The 19,380-nt window shown below is 35.8% G+C and overlaps 1 protein-coding gene across 9 annotated transcripts in view; it reads left to right on the top strand.

The window, feature by feature from the left end:
- Positions 1 to 19,380, top strand: part of CEP112 (centrosomal protein 112) — a 171,889-nt gene that overhangs the window by 5,235 nt on the left and 147,274 nt on the right. For 7 of the 9 annotated variants that reach the window (XM_074608018.1, XM_074608022.1, XM_074608015.1 and 4 more), the window contains 4 exons: positions 4,867 to 4,963; positions 7,451 to 7,525; positions 16,714 to 16,761; positions 16,899 to 16,976. In XM_074608018.1, coding sequence (XP_074464119.1) covers positions 4,867 to 4,963; positions 7,451 to 7,525; positions 16,714 to 16,761; positions 16,899 to 16,976 — 298 coding nt within the window. The remainder of the gene's footprint in view (positions 1 to 4,866; positions 4,964 to 7,450; positions 7,526 to 16,713; positions 16,762 to 16,898; positions 16,977 to 19,380) is intronic. The other 2 variants (XM_074608019.1, XM_074608023.1) reach the window with 1 other exon arrangement.

The following is a 19,380-nucleotide window of genomic DNA, read 5'->3' as shown; positions in this document are numbered from 1 at the left end:
GAAAGTGTGCCAAGCTGGTCAGTGAACACTGTTGAAAATTATAGGCTTTCTTCCTGTCCTATTATTTGCGAATTTTAGGTAAATTTTAGTTTAATCTGTGTTCTGCTCTTAAATGTTTACTTTCTTTCTAGTTCTTCTTATGCAGTGCAACTTTGCACTGATTATCAAGATCTGTGTTCCTTTTTTTAATGTGGTTGCGTTTCAGTCATGGATGGAATTGCCTCTTGTTTGCTCATTTTGAAGTTTAGTTAATGTTTAAACTCTCTGAAATCCTTGGTGAAAAAAGCGCTCTTAGAGGAAGGGCATGAATATTATTCGAAACTCAGGCTCTGTGCAGGAGCTTTACTTCTATATGAAACTTCTGGTTTGGTTTCATTGTGTTATAAATATGCTCTCAGGTTTTGTTTCAGAAATCTAATGCCTTTTTTATGTGTTCACTTATATCTTTCATAAGTGGCCATCATTAGCTGTGTGTTTTTTGTTTTTTTTTTTTTTTTTTTTTTTAGGAACACTAATGTTTATGTTGTATATCACAGTGTCGAGTCTTGCATTTTGAAATTTTTCAGCTGTGGTTGGGTAGATGACAGATAGGTACTCTTGCAAGTTACATCACGTTGATATTGAGTATCCTGAAACTTTTCCTCTTATGTATCCATTAACTACATGTAATTCTAATACTGATTTACAAAGTTGCTCTTAGGACTGATGCATCTCCTCTTTCCAAGTCCTACAGTGTTAAAAGTTAGGGATCTTCTGGTTGCGTACACTCAAGTGATCTGATATGAGCCTGTTGTTTTGATAGCAGACTTAAGGAACAAAGGTGGTGAACGGAGAAATTGCGAGCTGCGTTACCATATTACTGCTTTAGGCTCAGTGATACAAAGAACCATTAAGAAGAGCTGTCCAAATACCCTAAATTAAAAAAATTAGGTTTGACCTTATGAAAACAAGGAATATATTATGCTTTAGAAATGCTTTTTTGTGACTTCAGCTAAATCTTAGCTAAACGTGTTAGATAGCGTTGTGCCATGTCAAGATACTCAGCATGGATCTGATCAGGTTGTCTTGGTTGCTTGGAGTAGCACCATCATGGTAAAGTATCACTCTGGGTATTAGAAGAAATAAAGGAATATCAGCGCAACTCTCAACTATTAGGCCCAATCTAGCATATTGACATCTCTACAAGGCCATATTTGTGGCACAAAAATATACTTAATTCCTCTGAATTCCTCGTACTGTCAGTTGGGGAGTTATTTGAGTGTGATGTGGCAGCATACTCCTCCCTCTGCATCCAACTGGTGCTTGTCCCTGTTTGAGGAAGGCTGAGGTACAGTTCCGCCTGCTCCCTCCCTTGTATTCTTTGCCATTTTTTCCTCTCTTGGTTACCTGAATTATAGTAGAACATTGGAAATCTGACCCCATTTCCCATTCAGTGTCTGAACCTAAGATTTAGCTTGGTCTGACGAAGTTCCCTAAAACGTGGGTGGGGTAGTGAAGCTTTATTTAATTCATTTTTTTGTCCTGTGAGACTGTAGCAATGCCTACATTGGTGATCAACAGATGGCTCCCAAGGCTCTGGTGAGTTCTCTGGAGTCCCGTATTGCATATTATCTCATGCCAAGAGAAGCAAGTAAATGTGATGGAATAAGTTACTGGTTTAATGAAATCTGGAAGTGAAACTTAGCTGTATGGGCACGGCTCTGCTAATGGGGACTCATACCAAGAATAGAGTTGTGTCTAAGGAAATATGAATTTATATGTTGGCAATTAGAAGTTTTGATAGCTCTGAAGATTGCAAAAATAAATCTTCATAGCAGTGTGAAACTTCTGTTAACTGTGTGAGTTACGCAGGAAGACATACTGATGGTAAATGTTCGGCTGTTATGCTTTGTAGAAATAGCTTATTTAATACTTATTTACATGTGTCTATATTAAGATGTTAGCTATACTCAACATATAGATCCTGTCTTTCTTTGTATTTACATTTTTGAATGAGCTGTCAGTGCAAGTAAAGATGTAAAGTATTAAAAAATTTCTGAAATCTGCAGTTTGTAGAGAGCGCCAGCAGATGGTGATCTTGTTACATTATACTTCCCCCTCTCCTCAGAACGTGCATTAGGAAACCTGCACCCATAGGCATGCAATATATGTAGTTGGATGAAAATTTTGCATTCCAACCGTGACTCAATGCTTACAGATAGACTACAACATTTTCTCAGGGTAAAATAGATAATATCAGTGAGAAATGTTTGAATATTTTTTGATGTTTATTTATCTCAAGATTCACTCCTTTAAAAGAAGCAAACAAATGGGGAAGTCTCTTTCACAGTTATTTTTATCTTGCAATACACATACTTCTATGTATGAAGATTTTGGCTTTTCTATAAGAAGTTGTTTGGCTAAATAAAAAGTAGATAGACAAACCTTACTTGCAAACTAGGGTGTAAATGATTAAGACCAAGCCAACTGGTGCTCGAAAGGTGCATCTTTTATTTTAAAACGTAAAAGAATTGGTTTTAGGAATGTATAGTTTGGTTTGAACAGAAACCCGGTCTTTCTGACCCCGTAGGAAAATTCTACTCTATGTTTATAGATTATGATGCCTGAAAAACGTTCTTGAAGATTAGTGTGTAGCTGTGCTGCACCAGAAGGAACCAGTGAGTTTCCCTTACTTTGTTCCTAATAGGAAATTATTTACTAATGTCCTTTATTAGCAGCAAATTGCTTCCTTCTCCCATGCTAACTCACTATTTTGGCTGAAGCAGGAGGTCACAGGGCTGGCATCAAGACTGTGACCATTCTCCACTCACCTGCCATGGGAGGAAAAAGAAATAATCTTGTGATTTCTGGAGCCTGACTTATATTAGCAGAAGGCTGGAAAAGGGCGTGAATGGGTAGCATATGCTTGATATGAGCAAAATTGTGGTCCATCCTTAACAGTCTTTTCAAATTCTATTTGTAGGATCAAGTAAAGCAACTTCATTTTCAGTTTCTCTTCAAAATAGCAAAGGTAGAACTATGAATATATCTAGACTTTTTTTTCCCCATTTTGTCAATTTAAAAATATTACTGGTAACTTGGGTTTGAAAATTTATTGATATTCCTTAATATCTTAAGGAAAGGGGCGTGAATTCTGTTTTCTCTCACTTTAAACAGTGGGAACTTTATTGAGATGTTAGGTAACCTAAGTATTGTTCAGAAAAGAAGCCTGATAAAAGTGCAGATTTACTGACAGGCAAAGATTTGTCTCCTTTTAATGAAAGATAATAATGAAAGTGTCAAATGAAATCTTGGTAAGAAATGTGTGATTTGGAATGTAGAGACACTCATTGTACTATTATATTTCTTTTGATCTTTTTTACCTCTAAGACTTTGCTTATCTAAACTATTTACTGCTTTGTAATTGTTATTTTGTGTCCATGTATGTTGTTGGTATTTATTGGGGCTGGAAGGGAAGGTATGCTCCCAGTTGTTATTTTTCACTGTTCCCTGCTGTTTTGGTGAAAGCTGGGGCGGTGTGCTTCATGAAAACTTTCTCTGTGTTTGCCTTCCTAGAAGTGACTAGTTTACATTGTACATCCAACAGTTGTCTTTCTGCTCATAAACACTTAATTTGTCTCAGTGTCTTTTTGGCGTAACCTCCTGTCTAATTTGCTGCCGGATGGAAAGAATGAAAAGTATTTTAATGGTCTGACTTGATTTTAATAGAATATAGCTAGTCATAGGAAGGTGAATGGACTAATAAGAGCTTTTAGTTACTTTAATACGTGTGGATTTGACATTGGAGTATATACTGAAGGGTGTTTTGCTACTGTTTTGGATCTCTTGCTGTTTCAACCTATCTAATAAACTTTTATAATTTTTATTTTATTTTGTTCCAGGCTATTCTTTTCTTTCACTGCTCTGCAGTTGAGAAAGGTCTGTTGACCAGGTGCATCAGTGACGGTTATCTTCACCGATCTGCTACTCTTAATTTCCTTTTGTTCAAATGCTTTATATATGACAAAAGGTTGTCCAAAAAAAAATCCCTGTCCACTTTTTTTCTCTACTGGGCAGAGTACTTGTTCGTGCTGTACTTGTATCCTGTCTTAGTCACACAATCATTTATGTTGGAAAAGACCTTCAAGATACTTCGAGTCCAACAGTCTTGTGGGCCTTTCTTTACCATCCCCCTATATATATCACTTTGGTCCATAAAACAGAGCAGAAATGAAATGCAACTAATACAGTCTTTATGACTTGTTTCTTTGACATGTTACTCTCCACCCTGGCCTTTCTGTTATGCTTTTCTATTGAGCTGTGTGTGTAGTTCTTGCCTTTGTCTTAACGTTTGTATGTTATATGAAGATACACCTTGAGCTAACCTCATATTTTTTCGGTCTTCCCAAAGTCTTCTCCCCTATGGTGTTGCCAACCATCACCTTCATTCCTTTTTCTTTGCTGAGTTGCTGGACTTTATCCTATGCTGTCTCATATGTTGAGCAATTTTGTTTCAAAAACGGTCTCATAGATCAGCCTTCTCAGTTAACTTAGATTTATTCTAAAATCTGTGGGGATATGTTAGGTCACGTAGCAACCGAGAAATGCGAAGAACGCCTTTTAATATATTTCTGGTGTATTTGTTGGTGTGGGGTTTTTTGGCTGTTGTTTTTTTAATTGAATGCTTAAGGCTTTTGTTTGCCTTTAACATGCTTTTAATAAGAAATTTTTCTTTTTTTATTCTACTATTTTTGATCCTTACATCTTGACAATTATTTTCTCTTATATATTTTAAAAGATTTTGTTTTAAGATTAACATCCTTTGTGTGCCACAAGTTGTTGAAAATGAATTCTTCTCTTTCTGCTTACTCTTTTTGTTAATAACAGGGAAAGATTCAAGTACAGTGAGAAGCCAGCATCAAGATCACATTCTATGAGTCCTCCTCACCGGACGGGTGAAGATAACCTAGCCACACCACTGTCTGTAAGATGCTTCTCCTTTTTGTCATAAAACTTACTCTAGTTTCAATGAATTGTTTTTGTATATCCCTGTAAAGCTGTTATTTCTAATTGCATGAGTCATGATCCCTGCGTACAAGTGCAGACATTTGGGAAGGAGTGATAGGAAGGACTAAAGCTCATGAAAATCTGCCCTCTGCAAGTGCAGGGGAAAAGAATTTATTGTAGGATGCTCTCAATTCAGCCTAATGGTTGACCTCTGTTTAGCGTAGTATGTTTAATGTCTGTTGCATTGCTTTCCCTAGGCTTGGCAAACTGACTGTATTGACATCATCTTGTATTTTGCAATAGTAGATTAAGGAAAGCTGCATAGATCTCTCTGGCTCTGTTTAACGATGGTTGACCTCTGGAAGAGTGAATTTTGGACAGTTTGTTTTATGAAGCTTTCCACAACTAGCGTTATGGCTGAGGGAAGGACACTAAACAGACTTTATGTAAAACCCTTTTAGTCCAAAATATTTAATGATATTGTATGTATTATTGCAAACATTTAAACTGAAAATTACCCCTGACAAATTTATGTTATACAACAAGTTTGCTGTTGTCCTTCATGAATGTGTTCTGTAGCCTTGTAGTGTCCAGTCTTTACTAGTAGAGAGGTCTCTCTCCTGTGGTTCCTTCACCATAGCCAGTGCATCGGTAATAGCTCTCATTCCTCCAGGAACCGCTGAATTTGCTGTATGTACGTTGTCAGTCTGTCCGTGCTTATTTTTTGATTGTATCAGAGGAACAGTTTAGAAAGATTGCAGCTGGAAGTGGGCTGTTGACACCTGAGTAATTCACATGGACTGTTCTTACTCTTCTTTACTGGGCACAATTAAGAACTTATGAGGACATGAAGTGCTAGTGGGGTAAACTGGAAGCTTGATTTCTGGGGAAGTTTTGCATTCTGCTGTGCATTTGGAGTAGAGGACTGTCAAGGGGGATGCTTTATCATGGCAGGCTACAAATGATCTTGGGTGAAAATTGAATGCCTCTGCTCTAGACTCTGGTTGGCATGAATGTACTTATAATGTGTGTGTTGATTGTATATATACAAATGTAACTTTTTTAAAAATACCATAACTAAAAATAAAAACAGATGCTGGATTTACTAAATTTCTCCGTATTGATTTCCTGTTTGTTTTACTTGACTTAAAGAAATATTTCTTATGGAACAGTTATTGTAAAGAAAAGGATTTCCTTCAGTTGAAATCTGGATTTGGGGCTTTAAAGTTTTTTGAGTTTATGTTGTTTTATTTTTTTGTTGGTTTGGCTTTTTTTTTTTCTGTTCCTGGCTCTGCCACAGGCTTCCAGGGCAATGTTAGATAAATCACTGCACTTCATTGTTCTTCAGCTCCATATACTGGATTCTACTGTGATTACAGCTTTAAAAGGGCCTTTAAGTGAAATAATCCTCTCTTGCTCTGCCAAACAGTTTGATGAACATTTGGCTGGCTGGAACAAATAGTATCTTGTTCTGTTGTCAGTGACGCACAGATGTTCTGGCATAATTCAGGCCCAGGTAGGGGAACAGGGAGTCTTTTAAGAAACATTAAGAACTGCCTCAACCAAGTGTTGATTAACTGAAGTCAAAGCTTCATTCACTGTATGCTCATAATGAATGAACAGATTTAAAGAAGAGGTGCTTGCATGCCAATACACAAACCTCTCGCTAACAAAACGTAATGAGACAAAGTAATTCATGCTTCAGTGTTCTGTTTTTTTGAATAGTATTGTATCTCAGTTAAGGAAAATTTTCTGTACCAGCTCCCCTATTTGATACACTTAATACAATCAGTAGTTACTGTTGTCCTACAGGAATAACTTTCTTCTGAAAGACACAGCCTTGAGCAACAATAACTACGCTCCTTGCTGAATGTTGGGAATTCTTTTTGCAAGGAGGACCCCTAGCCTTGAGCTGGGCAGCAGCTACTCTGTCCTCTGCTTTTGCAGCTCTGTCCATTATAACTATCACTGCCTTGCTGTCGTTTCATTTAAGGTTTGGTTTTTGTGTTTTGTGGTTGGTGGTTTTTTTTTGTTTTTTTTGTTTTGTTTTTTTTTTCATTAATTTGGGGTCTGATCAAGTGAGCTCTGAATTCTGGATTAGCCCCACGAATGTACTGTGGAGACGGCTCATTTCTAGAATAAATATGTTGCCTGAAGAATATATATTTTTTTTTTGTTTGTTTAGTAAACTCGCCCTTTGTAAAGCAGGCTGTTGCTTTGGAAATAAGTGAAATAAAGAACATTAGAGTGAGTGAGGAGGCAGGCTAATTTATCCTCTGAATTCCTTTCTTAGCACAGTATCCTACAAATAGCTGAGCTATTTAGACTAAAGCTGTCAGAGGTATCGTGACGCTATTAGGAAGTGCAGTGTAGGCATGGCCAAGCCTAATGAGAAGCTTTTTTTATTTTAGGCTATGTATTTGCCAGCTCTTCTGATACTTTGTTTGACTTTTTTATGTTCCAGGACCACCATCATAAAAAAACCATTTCTTTGGATGACAGTGACCTTGAAGCACGTCTCAATAGTTGGAATCTTGGGGTAAAAAAACCAGAATATATTATTTATTTATTGACCTGAATTGAAAAGTCCTTAGCAATGGAGTCTGCATCTCTGAATTTAGTCAACAAAACTTTCTGTAGGAATCAGTCTTTTAGAAATGAAATGGTAAAGCTTGGAAAGGTTAATTGTGAATACATGCCATGTTGAGAAGAAAACATTAAACACGCCTCATTTTAAAACAATAATAATCTTACTGTATTTAATGTAGTTACTGATAAATCAAGCAAGATAATAATACCTGCTGGTCAAAACCAAATGTCTTGGGTAGAAATTCAAGCTATATATCGGTTTCTTGATAGCAGTATTTTGAAGTTATGCTTGTATAAATGAAAGAAGACTTTGGCTTTCTGTATTAGTATTTTTTTTTTTTTTAAGGAATACAGAGTTTGACAGCCATTAATACAACTCAACAATTTATTTTCCAGACTTTGCTTCCTTTTGGAAGTGTTCAAGAGGCTTTTCAGTGTGTTTAACTTCTTTCCTATCCTTTTAATAATTAGAATCTTTAGACCAGCTCTATGGCTCTTCCTCATAGAAAGAATAGCATGTCTTTGCAAATTTACTTTGCTGAGGAAAGAATCTGCCTTTGTGGAAGCTTCTGCAGTACTTTGGCCTATGTCCTTGTGCAGCCGTGGCTTTAGAATGTGTTTGTGAATGCGGCATTTTTGCTACAATGCTGAGATTTGTCCTGACTGTGATATATCAAAACTAAGGTATCTGAAAGAGAATCTACTGTGGGGATGGAATAACGAGGAGTTCTTTCTCGCACAGCTCAACAACTTCATCACTAGTATTTATTGGATCTCAGCAAAAATGTAGAAGATATCTTCCCAAAGCTTTCCATGTTTACAACTAGGAGGACTTTAATCTGTATTGAATTTTTTTTTTTAGACTCTAAACCACTGTTGAAAACACTTCTGTAAAATCAAATCTATTTTCAAACTATCATAGTTTCTTAGGATTTGAACATATCCTCTATATTTTTGTGCTGGTGTAGCACAAGAGGTAAATACAGTGAGGCAGTGAATATATTTTTGTAAGGACGGGTGAAAAAATTGCTAGCTAAGATCAATGCAAATCTGTGTTAATCTTTTCTGATGTTTGCATGAAAAAATTTAATATGCGGGGCTTGATTTATGTGTTGTTCCTGAGCAGTTAATCAAATATTTTGGACGTAGATGTATTAGATGAATTTAAATTTTATTTTAATATAAGACTACTGTTACATAAGGCTTTATTCCCTTGGTTTTATTATTAGTCCATGATAATTCTAAGGTCCTAGTGAAGTTCCTTCTCTCTGTAGCTATATTTTGATGTATTTTTTCTGTTGTGTTCTGTCTCTTCTTATACCCTTTCCCCTGTACCGTCAAATCTTTAACCTATTTGATTAGGATTAATATAACCATTTAATTTTATTAAGATGAGCTTTTATTTCAATAAAGAGTTTTTTCTTTTTTTTTTTCTTTCACATTTTCTGCTTATTCTCACATGTTGAGAGCTCACTCAGTTGTATTTGGGAGAAGAGGGCAGCTGAAGTTAGGAGGGATAAGAGCTGGTTTCTAATGAACTACTTCACCATTGTTTTTTCGAAAATAGTGTCACGTATTTTCATGTTGTCAATTTACTCAGTTACCAAATAATCTTTATTCTTCTTACACTAGTGTCAACCCAGAGGGATATGACAGCATTTAAAAATCTTGGCTATTACACTCAATGTTTTGCTAAGTTCTCTTCAGTAAAAACAAATGATAAAAGAGAATGTTAACTTTTTTGTGTCCTCCTTGGTGCTTCTCTTGCTGTTTTGGTGCCTGTCACCATTCTAAATGCAAATTGCTTTCTTGCTTTACTTCTGAAAGAGAAGAAAGTCTTGACCTTGAAACAGTCCAGGAGCTGCCTGACTTCTTTCTCCAAACTGAAGGTGGAGATTAGTGAAAATAGTAGTCTGGGGGCATGGTATTGCTCCTTGGAGCTCCTTGTCTTAGAGTCATACAAAACCAATTTCTAGCACTTCTAGACTTGGACGAATAAGTGGGGAGAGTGGATCTCTGGGAAGCTTTTCAAAAGCAGTCAGCTCCAATTTGTGAAAGCGCTATGCAGGTGTCTGAAAGAAATGTGCAAGCAGTCACTTGCAGATTTTGGATATTTGGGTTGTATAAATACCTGGATTATATGAACAGATAGTTGTAATACCCTGAGCTTTTAAAGCTGCTTTAAGGGGGAAACTTGCTCATGGCCATTTTACAAATTGTTCCAATTGATGCTGACAAAGAATCTCTTTATATCCAGCATTTTTATATCAGTGTTGATCTGCCTGCTTGCTTATCTCTTTAATTTTATTTGTTTTTTATTTCTTTTTCTAATTGAAACTCCAGTTTGCAATCATGTTGTGTTGATAATGGATGGTTATTAAACTATGATGATCTTCCACTGATATGGAGCTCTCTTGGATAACAAATTGGCTACCGTGACACATAAATCAGTTTTTCAAGTCTCCTCTCCAGGGATGGTAATTAAACAAGTCACTAGTGAGAGACTTTGATTGCCTGATAAGACTTGTTGGGAGTTAACCTGACAAAAAGGATTTGAGGTTGTAAAAGAGAGGTCTGTAAGTGGTTGCTGTTGAACAGTGTTTCCCTGCTATGGATCACAGCCTCCAGTGGGTTCTTAAAGGGTCGGGAAGTTTTAAGTAGAGTTTCATACTTAAAGAAGATTATGTAATTCTAAAAAATGGAGGAAAAAAAAAAGCTTACTAAACTTACTAAAGCTACTACGATAACAGCACTTCAGAATCTGGAAGGTTTGAGTGCAAGATGTGACTGCTATTGTTTGTAAGCATTTACATTGCCATAGAAACATCTAGCTGTCTTTTTAATTGCCAGCCACCTTTGCAGAACACTTGAGAAACTTAATTTACAAGCCATCCCTCCTCAGATATGGAAGACCCTTGACCCAGAAGAATACTTCAGTAGTGGGGGAAAGTTAGGAAAGGAAATATAGAATGGCTTTCACTTTGAACTGCCTAATATAAAGAACAGTTGTTTTGAAAAAGCTTTTCAAAATTTCCTTGGTGTTTTTGTTTTGTTTTACTTGTGTCATGGAATAAATGGTGAATCAGGGTTGCTAGTCTGGTAAAGAATGTCTGCTTCTGTACATTTTTCTTGCAATGATGGGGACAGAACTGATGCTGGGAATTTCAGACAAGTCCTTATACAAGGATTTTTCTCAGTAAGAATCCTTGAAATTTTGGGAAGCTATTCTTATTTCAAGCAAGTCTATATGGAGAATATGCTTTAATTTAAGAATCTGCAAATATTTAGATAGGTCCTCTATGTAGAGGTGAGAAAAGCATAGCATCTTCCAGCTGCGAGTTGCTGCTAAGCCTTCACTCTTTCAGTATAGGCTTGGCTGGATTATGATGACCAATTATAAACTGTTAATTTATTTTTACCCTTATCTTTTGGGCTTCTACTTCTTTGATATATTCTAAATTCACTTTTCTTCAAAGGTCGTGTATTTTTAAGGTCACGTACGAAATGTATTTTCACTTCCTATGATATGCTTACATCAGTGGCTGAGATTTTATTATTATTATTATTAAGAGTATTGTGGAAAGTTTTGGGAAATAGTTCTGTGAATTCTCTACTAAGCAGAGGTCAAAGGTTAACAGACTGTAATAGGGAGGCTTTAGATATTTGTTATTAGCAGTAATAACATTTTCTACATGAGAAGTAAGACTATTGCATTACTTTGCTAATATTGTTGCTTCTCATGAGTAATAAAAGAATTTTTCTACTTGCCTTGTAGCATTCCTGATTGTCTCTGTCAAACATTTTATTGTTCAAGTTCTTTAGATTCTAGTCATGCATCGGTAAATGTTTTTTAAAAAAAAAAGTTGAGTTTTAATTGTGATAAATTTGCCTTTCATATGTGGAGTACTATGAGCTATTTTAAAATATATTATAAAAATGTGTTTTTCTTAGCCCTTACTGACTCTTACCTAAACTGATGTGGGGCTATCCTTTATTAAGTGTTCATGACTCGAAGTTGCATTTGCGGTGTAGAAAAGAAGAAATGCTTTTGTATTGCTGTTTGAAGGGAAAAGTCTCAGCGCCAGAGTTTAGACAAATGCAAGTAATTTTTGTAAATGTTACTCTGAACTTTCTTTGTCATTCTTTAGTGATTTTAGAATATAATAAAACCCCCTCAGCTATCTTATTTTATGAACAGCTGTCAATAGACTTCTACAAGTTGTTGCAAATTTAGTACCCTTCGTAAACGGGACATCCTCACCTTCCCTTTAGTTATATCTCAAAAAATAATAAAATATTATGGAATATATGTAGTGTCAGGAAAAGAAGTTTGCTGGATAACAGAATTAAACTTGCATTTCGGTTTGTTGTTGTTTTTTCTCTTTCCCTCTTGTAGTTTTAAGCTTTTTAGATGGTAGTCAAACACAGTTTTTGGATAGAAAGTGTAAGTTATGTAAAGAAACAACAATGAATTAAAGCCCGCATATTCTTACCTGATCTGCCTATATGTATATTTTTCATGATGCTTCTGATACGGTTTCATTTGTCACTGAATTGTAGCTAATTTTAGGTGTGACAAAGCAACTCTTTTAAACATCCCAGGAAATTCAGCACTTTATTTTAGGTGGAAAGCATACAAAGAGATCGTACCCTGGGGAAACAGCAAAGGGTTTTTTAATCAGGGAGAGCATAATTTCATCATTGGAATTCAGCCAGGACAAGAATTAACTCTTTAGCTTTTACCAGAAGTGATGTGGGATCTTCCATACAAAGAACCTGGACATTCAGGTCCTGCCCGGAAGAATTTATCATGGGAAATGTTATTGCCTAATAAAGGTTTAAGAGGACTTAGACCAAAGAAATTCCACAGTCAGTGGCTTGCATTCCGTTCTCCTTTCTTGGAGAAATTCCATATAACACAGGGTTAAAGTAGATGCAAGCATAGAGAGTTCTTGGGTGGCTACAGCAACAGTCTATGTTATGCCTGTTTTGTGTACTTGGCTCACATCTGCCTGTGTCTTTCCAGTCTAGTTAAGCTCAACCATTTCTGCACAAACCATTTGATTATCTTTTGTTTGGTTTCTTAGTCTGTCTGCTTACTATAAACATACCTACTGTATATGTTGTGGTGTTGGAGGGCAGCAATGCAGTAAAAACTTTCCCACAGTGAACTCCAAGTGGTGTTGTGACTTCAAAAAATAAATTCAACTTCCATGCTGACAAACAATCTTCATGTGCTTTAATGTCCTTCCACTAAGTCTGCAGAAGCAGCATTAAAGTGAACTTCCCTACAAATTATGATGTTAGATAAGAATGTCCTTACTCAAATTTCCTGAAGCGACTCAGCAGTTATTTCTGTAGGGAACATGCTGGCTGGCTGGGTTTGTTAGATTAAAGTAAGAACTTAGGGCAAGGTTCAGTTTAGTTGTTTACCATTTCAAAATCTTAAGTGTTCTTAACTCTTTCATGTGTGTTTTTTCCATCTTTGTTTTGAAAACAATCACATTTTGTCTTTGAAGAAGCTTAAGGGGGAATGTGTAACAAGCCTGCTGATCCAAATGTGATTTCTTTTTTCTTTTTAACTGAATCTTAATATATACAGCATACCTTCGGACTCTGGTACTGAACTGTAATAAGCTACAGTTCTGCATTGTTGAGCATGAGTGTACTTTGATAAACATCTTTCAAAGACCGAAAAGTGACTTCGGGAGGGGTGGAATGAAAGCAGAACGTTAACGTTGTCATTGCCGTGGTATTTACTGTGTCAAAAGAACAGAAGCTTTGGTATAAGTTTCTGGCCCGTGACAGATCCAGAGCCTGTAGGCTGCTTTCAGCCTGAGGGGTGAAATGCAGTCGATGTCCTGAGGACGACCCTTGGGGAAGTACGGAGTGCTCACGCTTGGACTTTTACTGCACTCCCCTTGCGTTTGGGGGAACCCGTTTCAGCTCGGTTTACTTCTGTCAGCACTTCACTATTGCTTGCATTGGTAGCTTTAAAATTGTATGCTTCAGAAATGTTCGGTTTTGACCGCTGTATATAGAAATTAAAAATACTAAAGTTAAAAAATCATGGCTAATTTACCTCAAACTCAGTTCTGGAATCTGTGTCTTTATACAGATATCTGCCGTATGTTTTTCAACTTAAGACAATTAAGTCTATTCTTATAAAGCAGATTATTTCTGTTAAGTAATGGGGATCTGATCATCCCAAGCCTTTAGAGGCTCCAAAGGTTTAGGAGGACTCAAGCACTAGAAGGTGACCGTGCCAGTCCTCGCAAATTGAAACCCGGTTTGTTGTCTGTTGGACCGCCTCATAGAACAGGAGAATCCAAAATCTTTTCTACAAAGAAATTCAAAATGCCATTTTTGTTAAGAAGTGGTATTTACAAATTAGAGTTCAATTCTAGTTCAAATAAAGATGTCTTTCATGATGACATTTATTTGGTTCATACTCTTAAAAAAGCATCTGATTTACTGTTCTTCTCATGGCAGTCCTTCAGTTTTATACATATGTATTTTGGTTTGTCTTTGACCTTTTGCTTATTATTTTTAAATTTGCATGTTTCTCATAAATACAAGCTTTTTTCTTTTTTGGGCATTCTTTATTGTGATATTCCCCCTTTAATGTGGTATAATTTTGAGAACAAGAAGTTTTGCAGAAGACCAGCATGAAAAGAATGAATGTTGAGACATTAAATGTTTACAGATCAGTTTAAGTGGATATAATCCACAACAAGTAACAAAGTGGGAACATTTAACTTCAAAGCACATATGGCTGCTGTTACAAAATCAAAAAATGCAAGACTTAGGCCATACAAAGTATTAGAGACACATTTTCCTTCTTTCTCATAAACAAGTGTGATATACCTTACCTTTTTATATTGGTTTTGAAATGAAGACTGTAAACAGCTTAATTTCATGGTCAGATAAAGTATTTGAATCAATTGTAAATATTTACAATAATTTTTAGCTTTAAAAAAGCACAAGTAAAGGGTGATTGTATGCATTTTGCATGAGAGCGCACGCTTTTGGAGAATAATTAAGCCTTTGAAATTTGGTTCTGCTGCCTTACCCTCCGCGGGACTCCCCCAGGTTCTGGTGAAGGGGTTTGGCGTTACCTGCTGCCCAGGTTTCTGGGGGGCCAGAGGAGGGGCTCTGTGCTGGTGATGCGCAGGTGTGTGGGATGGATGCGGAAGCAGGCGAAATGAGCTAGAAGGAAGAGTAGAATTCTAGTAAAATGGGGTAATTTTGGATAGAGAATACTATTGCAGCTGCAAATGTGTAGGACAAGAAAAATGCTCCTAAATTTTCCAAAATTTCGGAATTCCTGAAGTTCAGAATTTCTGTACTTTTTAGTTCTGTCTCTCTTGATTTTTATTTATTTTCTTTTCCCCCACTGTTACCTACCTTCTGTGGTTAACGCCCCGTGATGTTCTCACTCCTGAATTCCTCTCCTCACCAATCTCCTCTTCTGGGTCCAAAATTATTAATTTTTTTTGCAGTAGGTGCATATAAGATTCCTTTTTTGGAATTATTCACTAACTCTACTCATGTTTCTTGAATGCCAATCATTGTGGCATATTAAAAAAAAAAACAAAACAACCAAAAACAAAACACCAAAAATTTTGGAAATAAAACCAACTCAGAAGCTTTACATGAAAGAAAATTTAACATATCTGTTTTAGTAAACTCATTGACAATAAAGAGAAATAGGTTATTTGTTAAATTATTGTTTTTATATACTTGCAGCTATGGTATTAAATTATGAAATAATACTATCCATTGAGATTGAATGTATGTGTTAAACCTGCTACTATCTACAACTATTTCTGAGTGAAATATGACAACTCTTCAACAGCATATAGAGAGCCTACATAACCTTTTAGGACAGGAAATGAATAATACTGTATCAAATTGAAATTTCAGAGGGATTAAGTCTCTTCTTCACCAATAAATTCAACACAAAAATATATTTAATAGTAGTGGAGAAAGTACAAGCATTTGATATATTTGCCATGCCTTATAGATCACTTTAATTTTTTTTGGGGGGGGGTGGGGGGGGTGGGGGTGGCGGGGAAGGAGTCTAAATATTGTAAGATGTGTATTGCAATTGCATTCGTATTCCAAATCTCACTGCCACATTTTACAAGATTATACCCTTGAAAGCTTTTCTTGGGTGTTAGGCATTCTCTGTGATGTGATGTTTGAGCCTCATCATCTGAGAAAATTAAGAAGATATAGTTGTCTGATAGAGGAAGTGGGTTGTGAACACTGTTTTGTATTCAGTTCTTAAAAATAGTGATTGAAAGAGCTGCTTTAATTATACAGTACTGTTAATGAATCATTTCCTTATGCTTTGTCTCTATGAGTTACATATGTGGATACAGTTTCGATGCACTCAACTCTAGTTTTTTTGAAACCACTAGATTAAAATCATTGTAATCTCTAAATTTATTCTAGCTTTACGCTGATTTTAATGAAAGTTTATCCAATATAGTTAGAAATCTTCTGTATAAGCTATGTACTTAGCTGCCTAAAGTCTTTTAAAACATGCATTGATGGAATTTATACAACCGTAAAAGTTTGGGAGAAAACAAGGGCAATTTTTGATCCATTTGCATTAGGAAACACTAAAACTTTAAAACTTGCCGAGTAGGTCATGTCCAATAAAATGATCTCTTATGAAGATTTTCTATTTCTAGAACTTGTAAAAGATAGTGTTATGTTATTGGACCTTTACATTCTGCTGAGTGTTTTTCTTAAGGATCATTGACATGTTGTAAAGGAGAAGGAATTATGCACAAGAAAACTAATTTGTTATTTCTAGGTTACAGCCATGGATCTAGAGACGGCATTGTTTTGATGATTTGCAGATAGAAAATCAAATTTTCTAGTGGAAAATAGTTCTTGAGCTGGTGTGTAAGTCTGAAGGCAGGCTTAAATCTGTTCTGTTGTGGTTCTTTTGAGTGATACAGTTGCCGTGTTAAGCATACCCGTGCTGATAAGATTACCTCTCAAAGTACGCACCCAAAGTTGTCACTGCAAACTTTTTTGAATATTTAGAGATATTTCTTACTGTTTGTAAGAAATAATAAGACATTGCTGACATGATTACTTTTTCTCTAACTTGTTTTTCAGCTAGAAAATCCAAGATATTTGCGGGAAAAACCGATGCCAGTGTCTTTGGTAGGTATTTGTATGCCCTTGATATTTTATAAGGGCAAACAAACATGCTTAATATTTTTCGTTTCTGGTTAGGATTGATTTTACTTGGAATTACTGCTTTGAACTTAAGTTGTTTTGAACTTTTTCTCATTCAATAGATGACACCCAAAATTGGCCTAGGAAAAAGTACCACTTTTCGTGATGAACACGCAGTATTTCGAATGCATGAAAAAGAGGTAAGATTCTTTTTAGTCTTTTTAGGAAAAGAAAATTACACCCAAATTAGTAAATTAGGGCATTTCCTTTGGAAATTGGGTTTTCACAAAGCAGTTAGTTGTAGCAGAAAATCTCATGTAAGAGAATTTTCGCTGAAGTGACAGGGCTTTTCATGAAATACTTAATGTGTTTCACAATTATTTAGGGCATAACAAAGACTTTCTGAACACATTTACTGTTCCATTGAAGGAATTTTTAGTGTAGTTTGAATTCTAGGAATTTTCCAAACTATCTTTTAACAGAAGCAATGGAACCCTTGATTTAGTGAGGATTTTTGTTTACTTTCCATATACCTTTAGAAATCTGTGGGTCTAGACCTTATTTCTACTAGGACCTACATTATTTCTATCTTTGCCTCATCTAGCTCCAATCCTCTTTTATTCATGTGGGGTTTTGTATTATTTCTTTCAACATTGTTAATTGGTGAGATTACTGTCAAAGCTTGCCTATCTAGTTCTCATACCATGTTATTTTGTTTTGAATGTGTACAAAAGTAAAGTTCTGTTGTCACTTTTTCCTTTTTCGTAGTTTAAGGAAGTTGTATGCCTGTGAGAGATATATATATCTATATATATATAGATATATATATTTTTGTCAAAAACTACTCGGTTTACTTAAAACATCAATCTTAAGATAAAACTCTAATGTACTATGTTTAGCACATTAGATATTTCAGATTCTTCTGAAACCATGTAAGCATTACATGTTTTTTTTTTTTGGAAAGTCAGTGAATCAAGGGTCTGGTGGACCAGACTTCAGGAAAGGAAATTCAACATGTATTAGGAGAACGATTAAAAAAAAAAAAAAAAATGCAACACTCTTCTCTCTTTGCCCTTCAAATTTCTCTTTTCAGCCATATGCTCTTGGGAAATCAAGGCATATGTACAGTTCCCTAGCTATCCACGTGTACTTAGACCTACCTAGGACTCCAAATACGTACGAGTTGGAAAGGAAGGGGCATCATCTGCAAAGCATGAAATTGTCCCTCCTCTTACGTGGTACCTTGTAAGGACACTTACTAGAACTGTCCTAAAGCTACTTGCAGAGAGTTCAGAAAACATCTTTATCTGAGATAGAGAGGAGGGTGAATTTGGTTTGCGGATACTTCTCTTGTTAATAAAGTAATGGCTATGAAAGTCTGCTTTATGTTGATAGCCGACAGTCTAATTTGATGCTTGAACAAGCAGCCTGATATGGCAGTTGCACAATACATGTGCCTTTCACTTTCTCTGCTCTGGTCTAATATTGACTGTCCTTTTGTATTGACGATATGCAAACCACTGTTGCCTCAGAATGAGGCAAGGCGAGGTTTCGTAAGATGTGAAAATAGACAAAATAATAAAGAAATTGAAAGCACAATGGTGTCATTTAAATAATATTTTCAAATTAAATAAACAGGAATGCATGCCAAGTAGCTACATAAAATACTCAGCTAATACTTCGCTAGTTCAGTGGAAAAATCCTCTAAACCACACAGTAAAAATCCAGTACTTTTTGCTAATGTTACTTGACTGTGGGCTAGTTTAAACTGGAAAGGTTATAGACTGTGTTTCACAATCACCATGTGTGTGCTATTAAGTAGAAAGCTTAAATGTGTTTTCATCTTATTTTGGTTGTGAAGCTTAATTAAGAATGAAGCCTTTTCATTTATAGAATGTAAATGTATTAACAGAAAAATAGTGCTGTACTAAAGAGTTTTGGTAAACCTTTAACTGTTTTCAACCTCTTTGTAGTATAACAGAAGAACATAAAATAGGATAACTGTGGTTTTTTGCTTTTAACCTTTAGACCTTTGTTCATAAACCATTCCTGCACCTGTTTTGACTCTGTAATGCTAAACACATGGCCAGTTTCAAGATAACCACATCACAGTTTTATGAAAATGCGAGTGTCATCAGGCAGTGGTTTTTAGTCATATTTTCCCCAAATACTTCTGACATGGATTAAACCATTTGGGAAACTGTCGTTACCGAAAAATTGTGGGTTCAAACAAGGAAGATGCAACAAAACAGGAATATATCAGTTTTCAGCAGTACAGCAAAAGAGAACAGATGGCATGACTGGCTTATCTTGATAAATAGGAAAAAGTGTCCCTTTGAACTTCACCTTCAGTCATCCCGAGTGCCACCCAACTCTCCATGGAGCAGAGGAGGGGGAAAGAAAAAGTTCTTTGTGATTTTTTTCAGAAAAACAGAACCAATACCACTGCAAGGGTTTGAAATTCTTCTGGAGTTAAAAAATGAATTTAGCAATGTTAAGAAAATATGATGTTTAGGCAACCTTTCTCAAACAACTGGTTTATCTGATGTTTCCTTTAAAGAAGTTTTGGTGTTTCTTTAAAGAAGATCTGTTTCTTAATTTTTC

The sequence above is a fragment of the Larus michahellis genome, chromosome 14, assembly GCF_964199755.1.
Source record: "Larus michahellis chromosome 14, bLarMic1.1, whole genome shotgun sequence".
Lineage (NCBI taxonomy): Eukaryota > Metazoa > Chordata > Aves > Charadriiformes > Laridae > Larus > Larus michahellis.
This window is presented reverse-complemented; position numbering and strand designations above follow the sequence as displayed.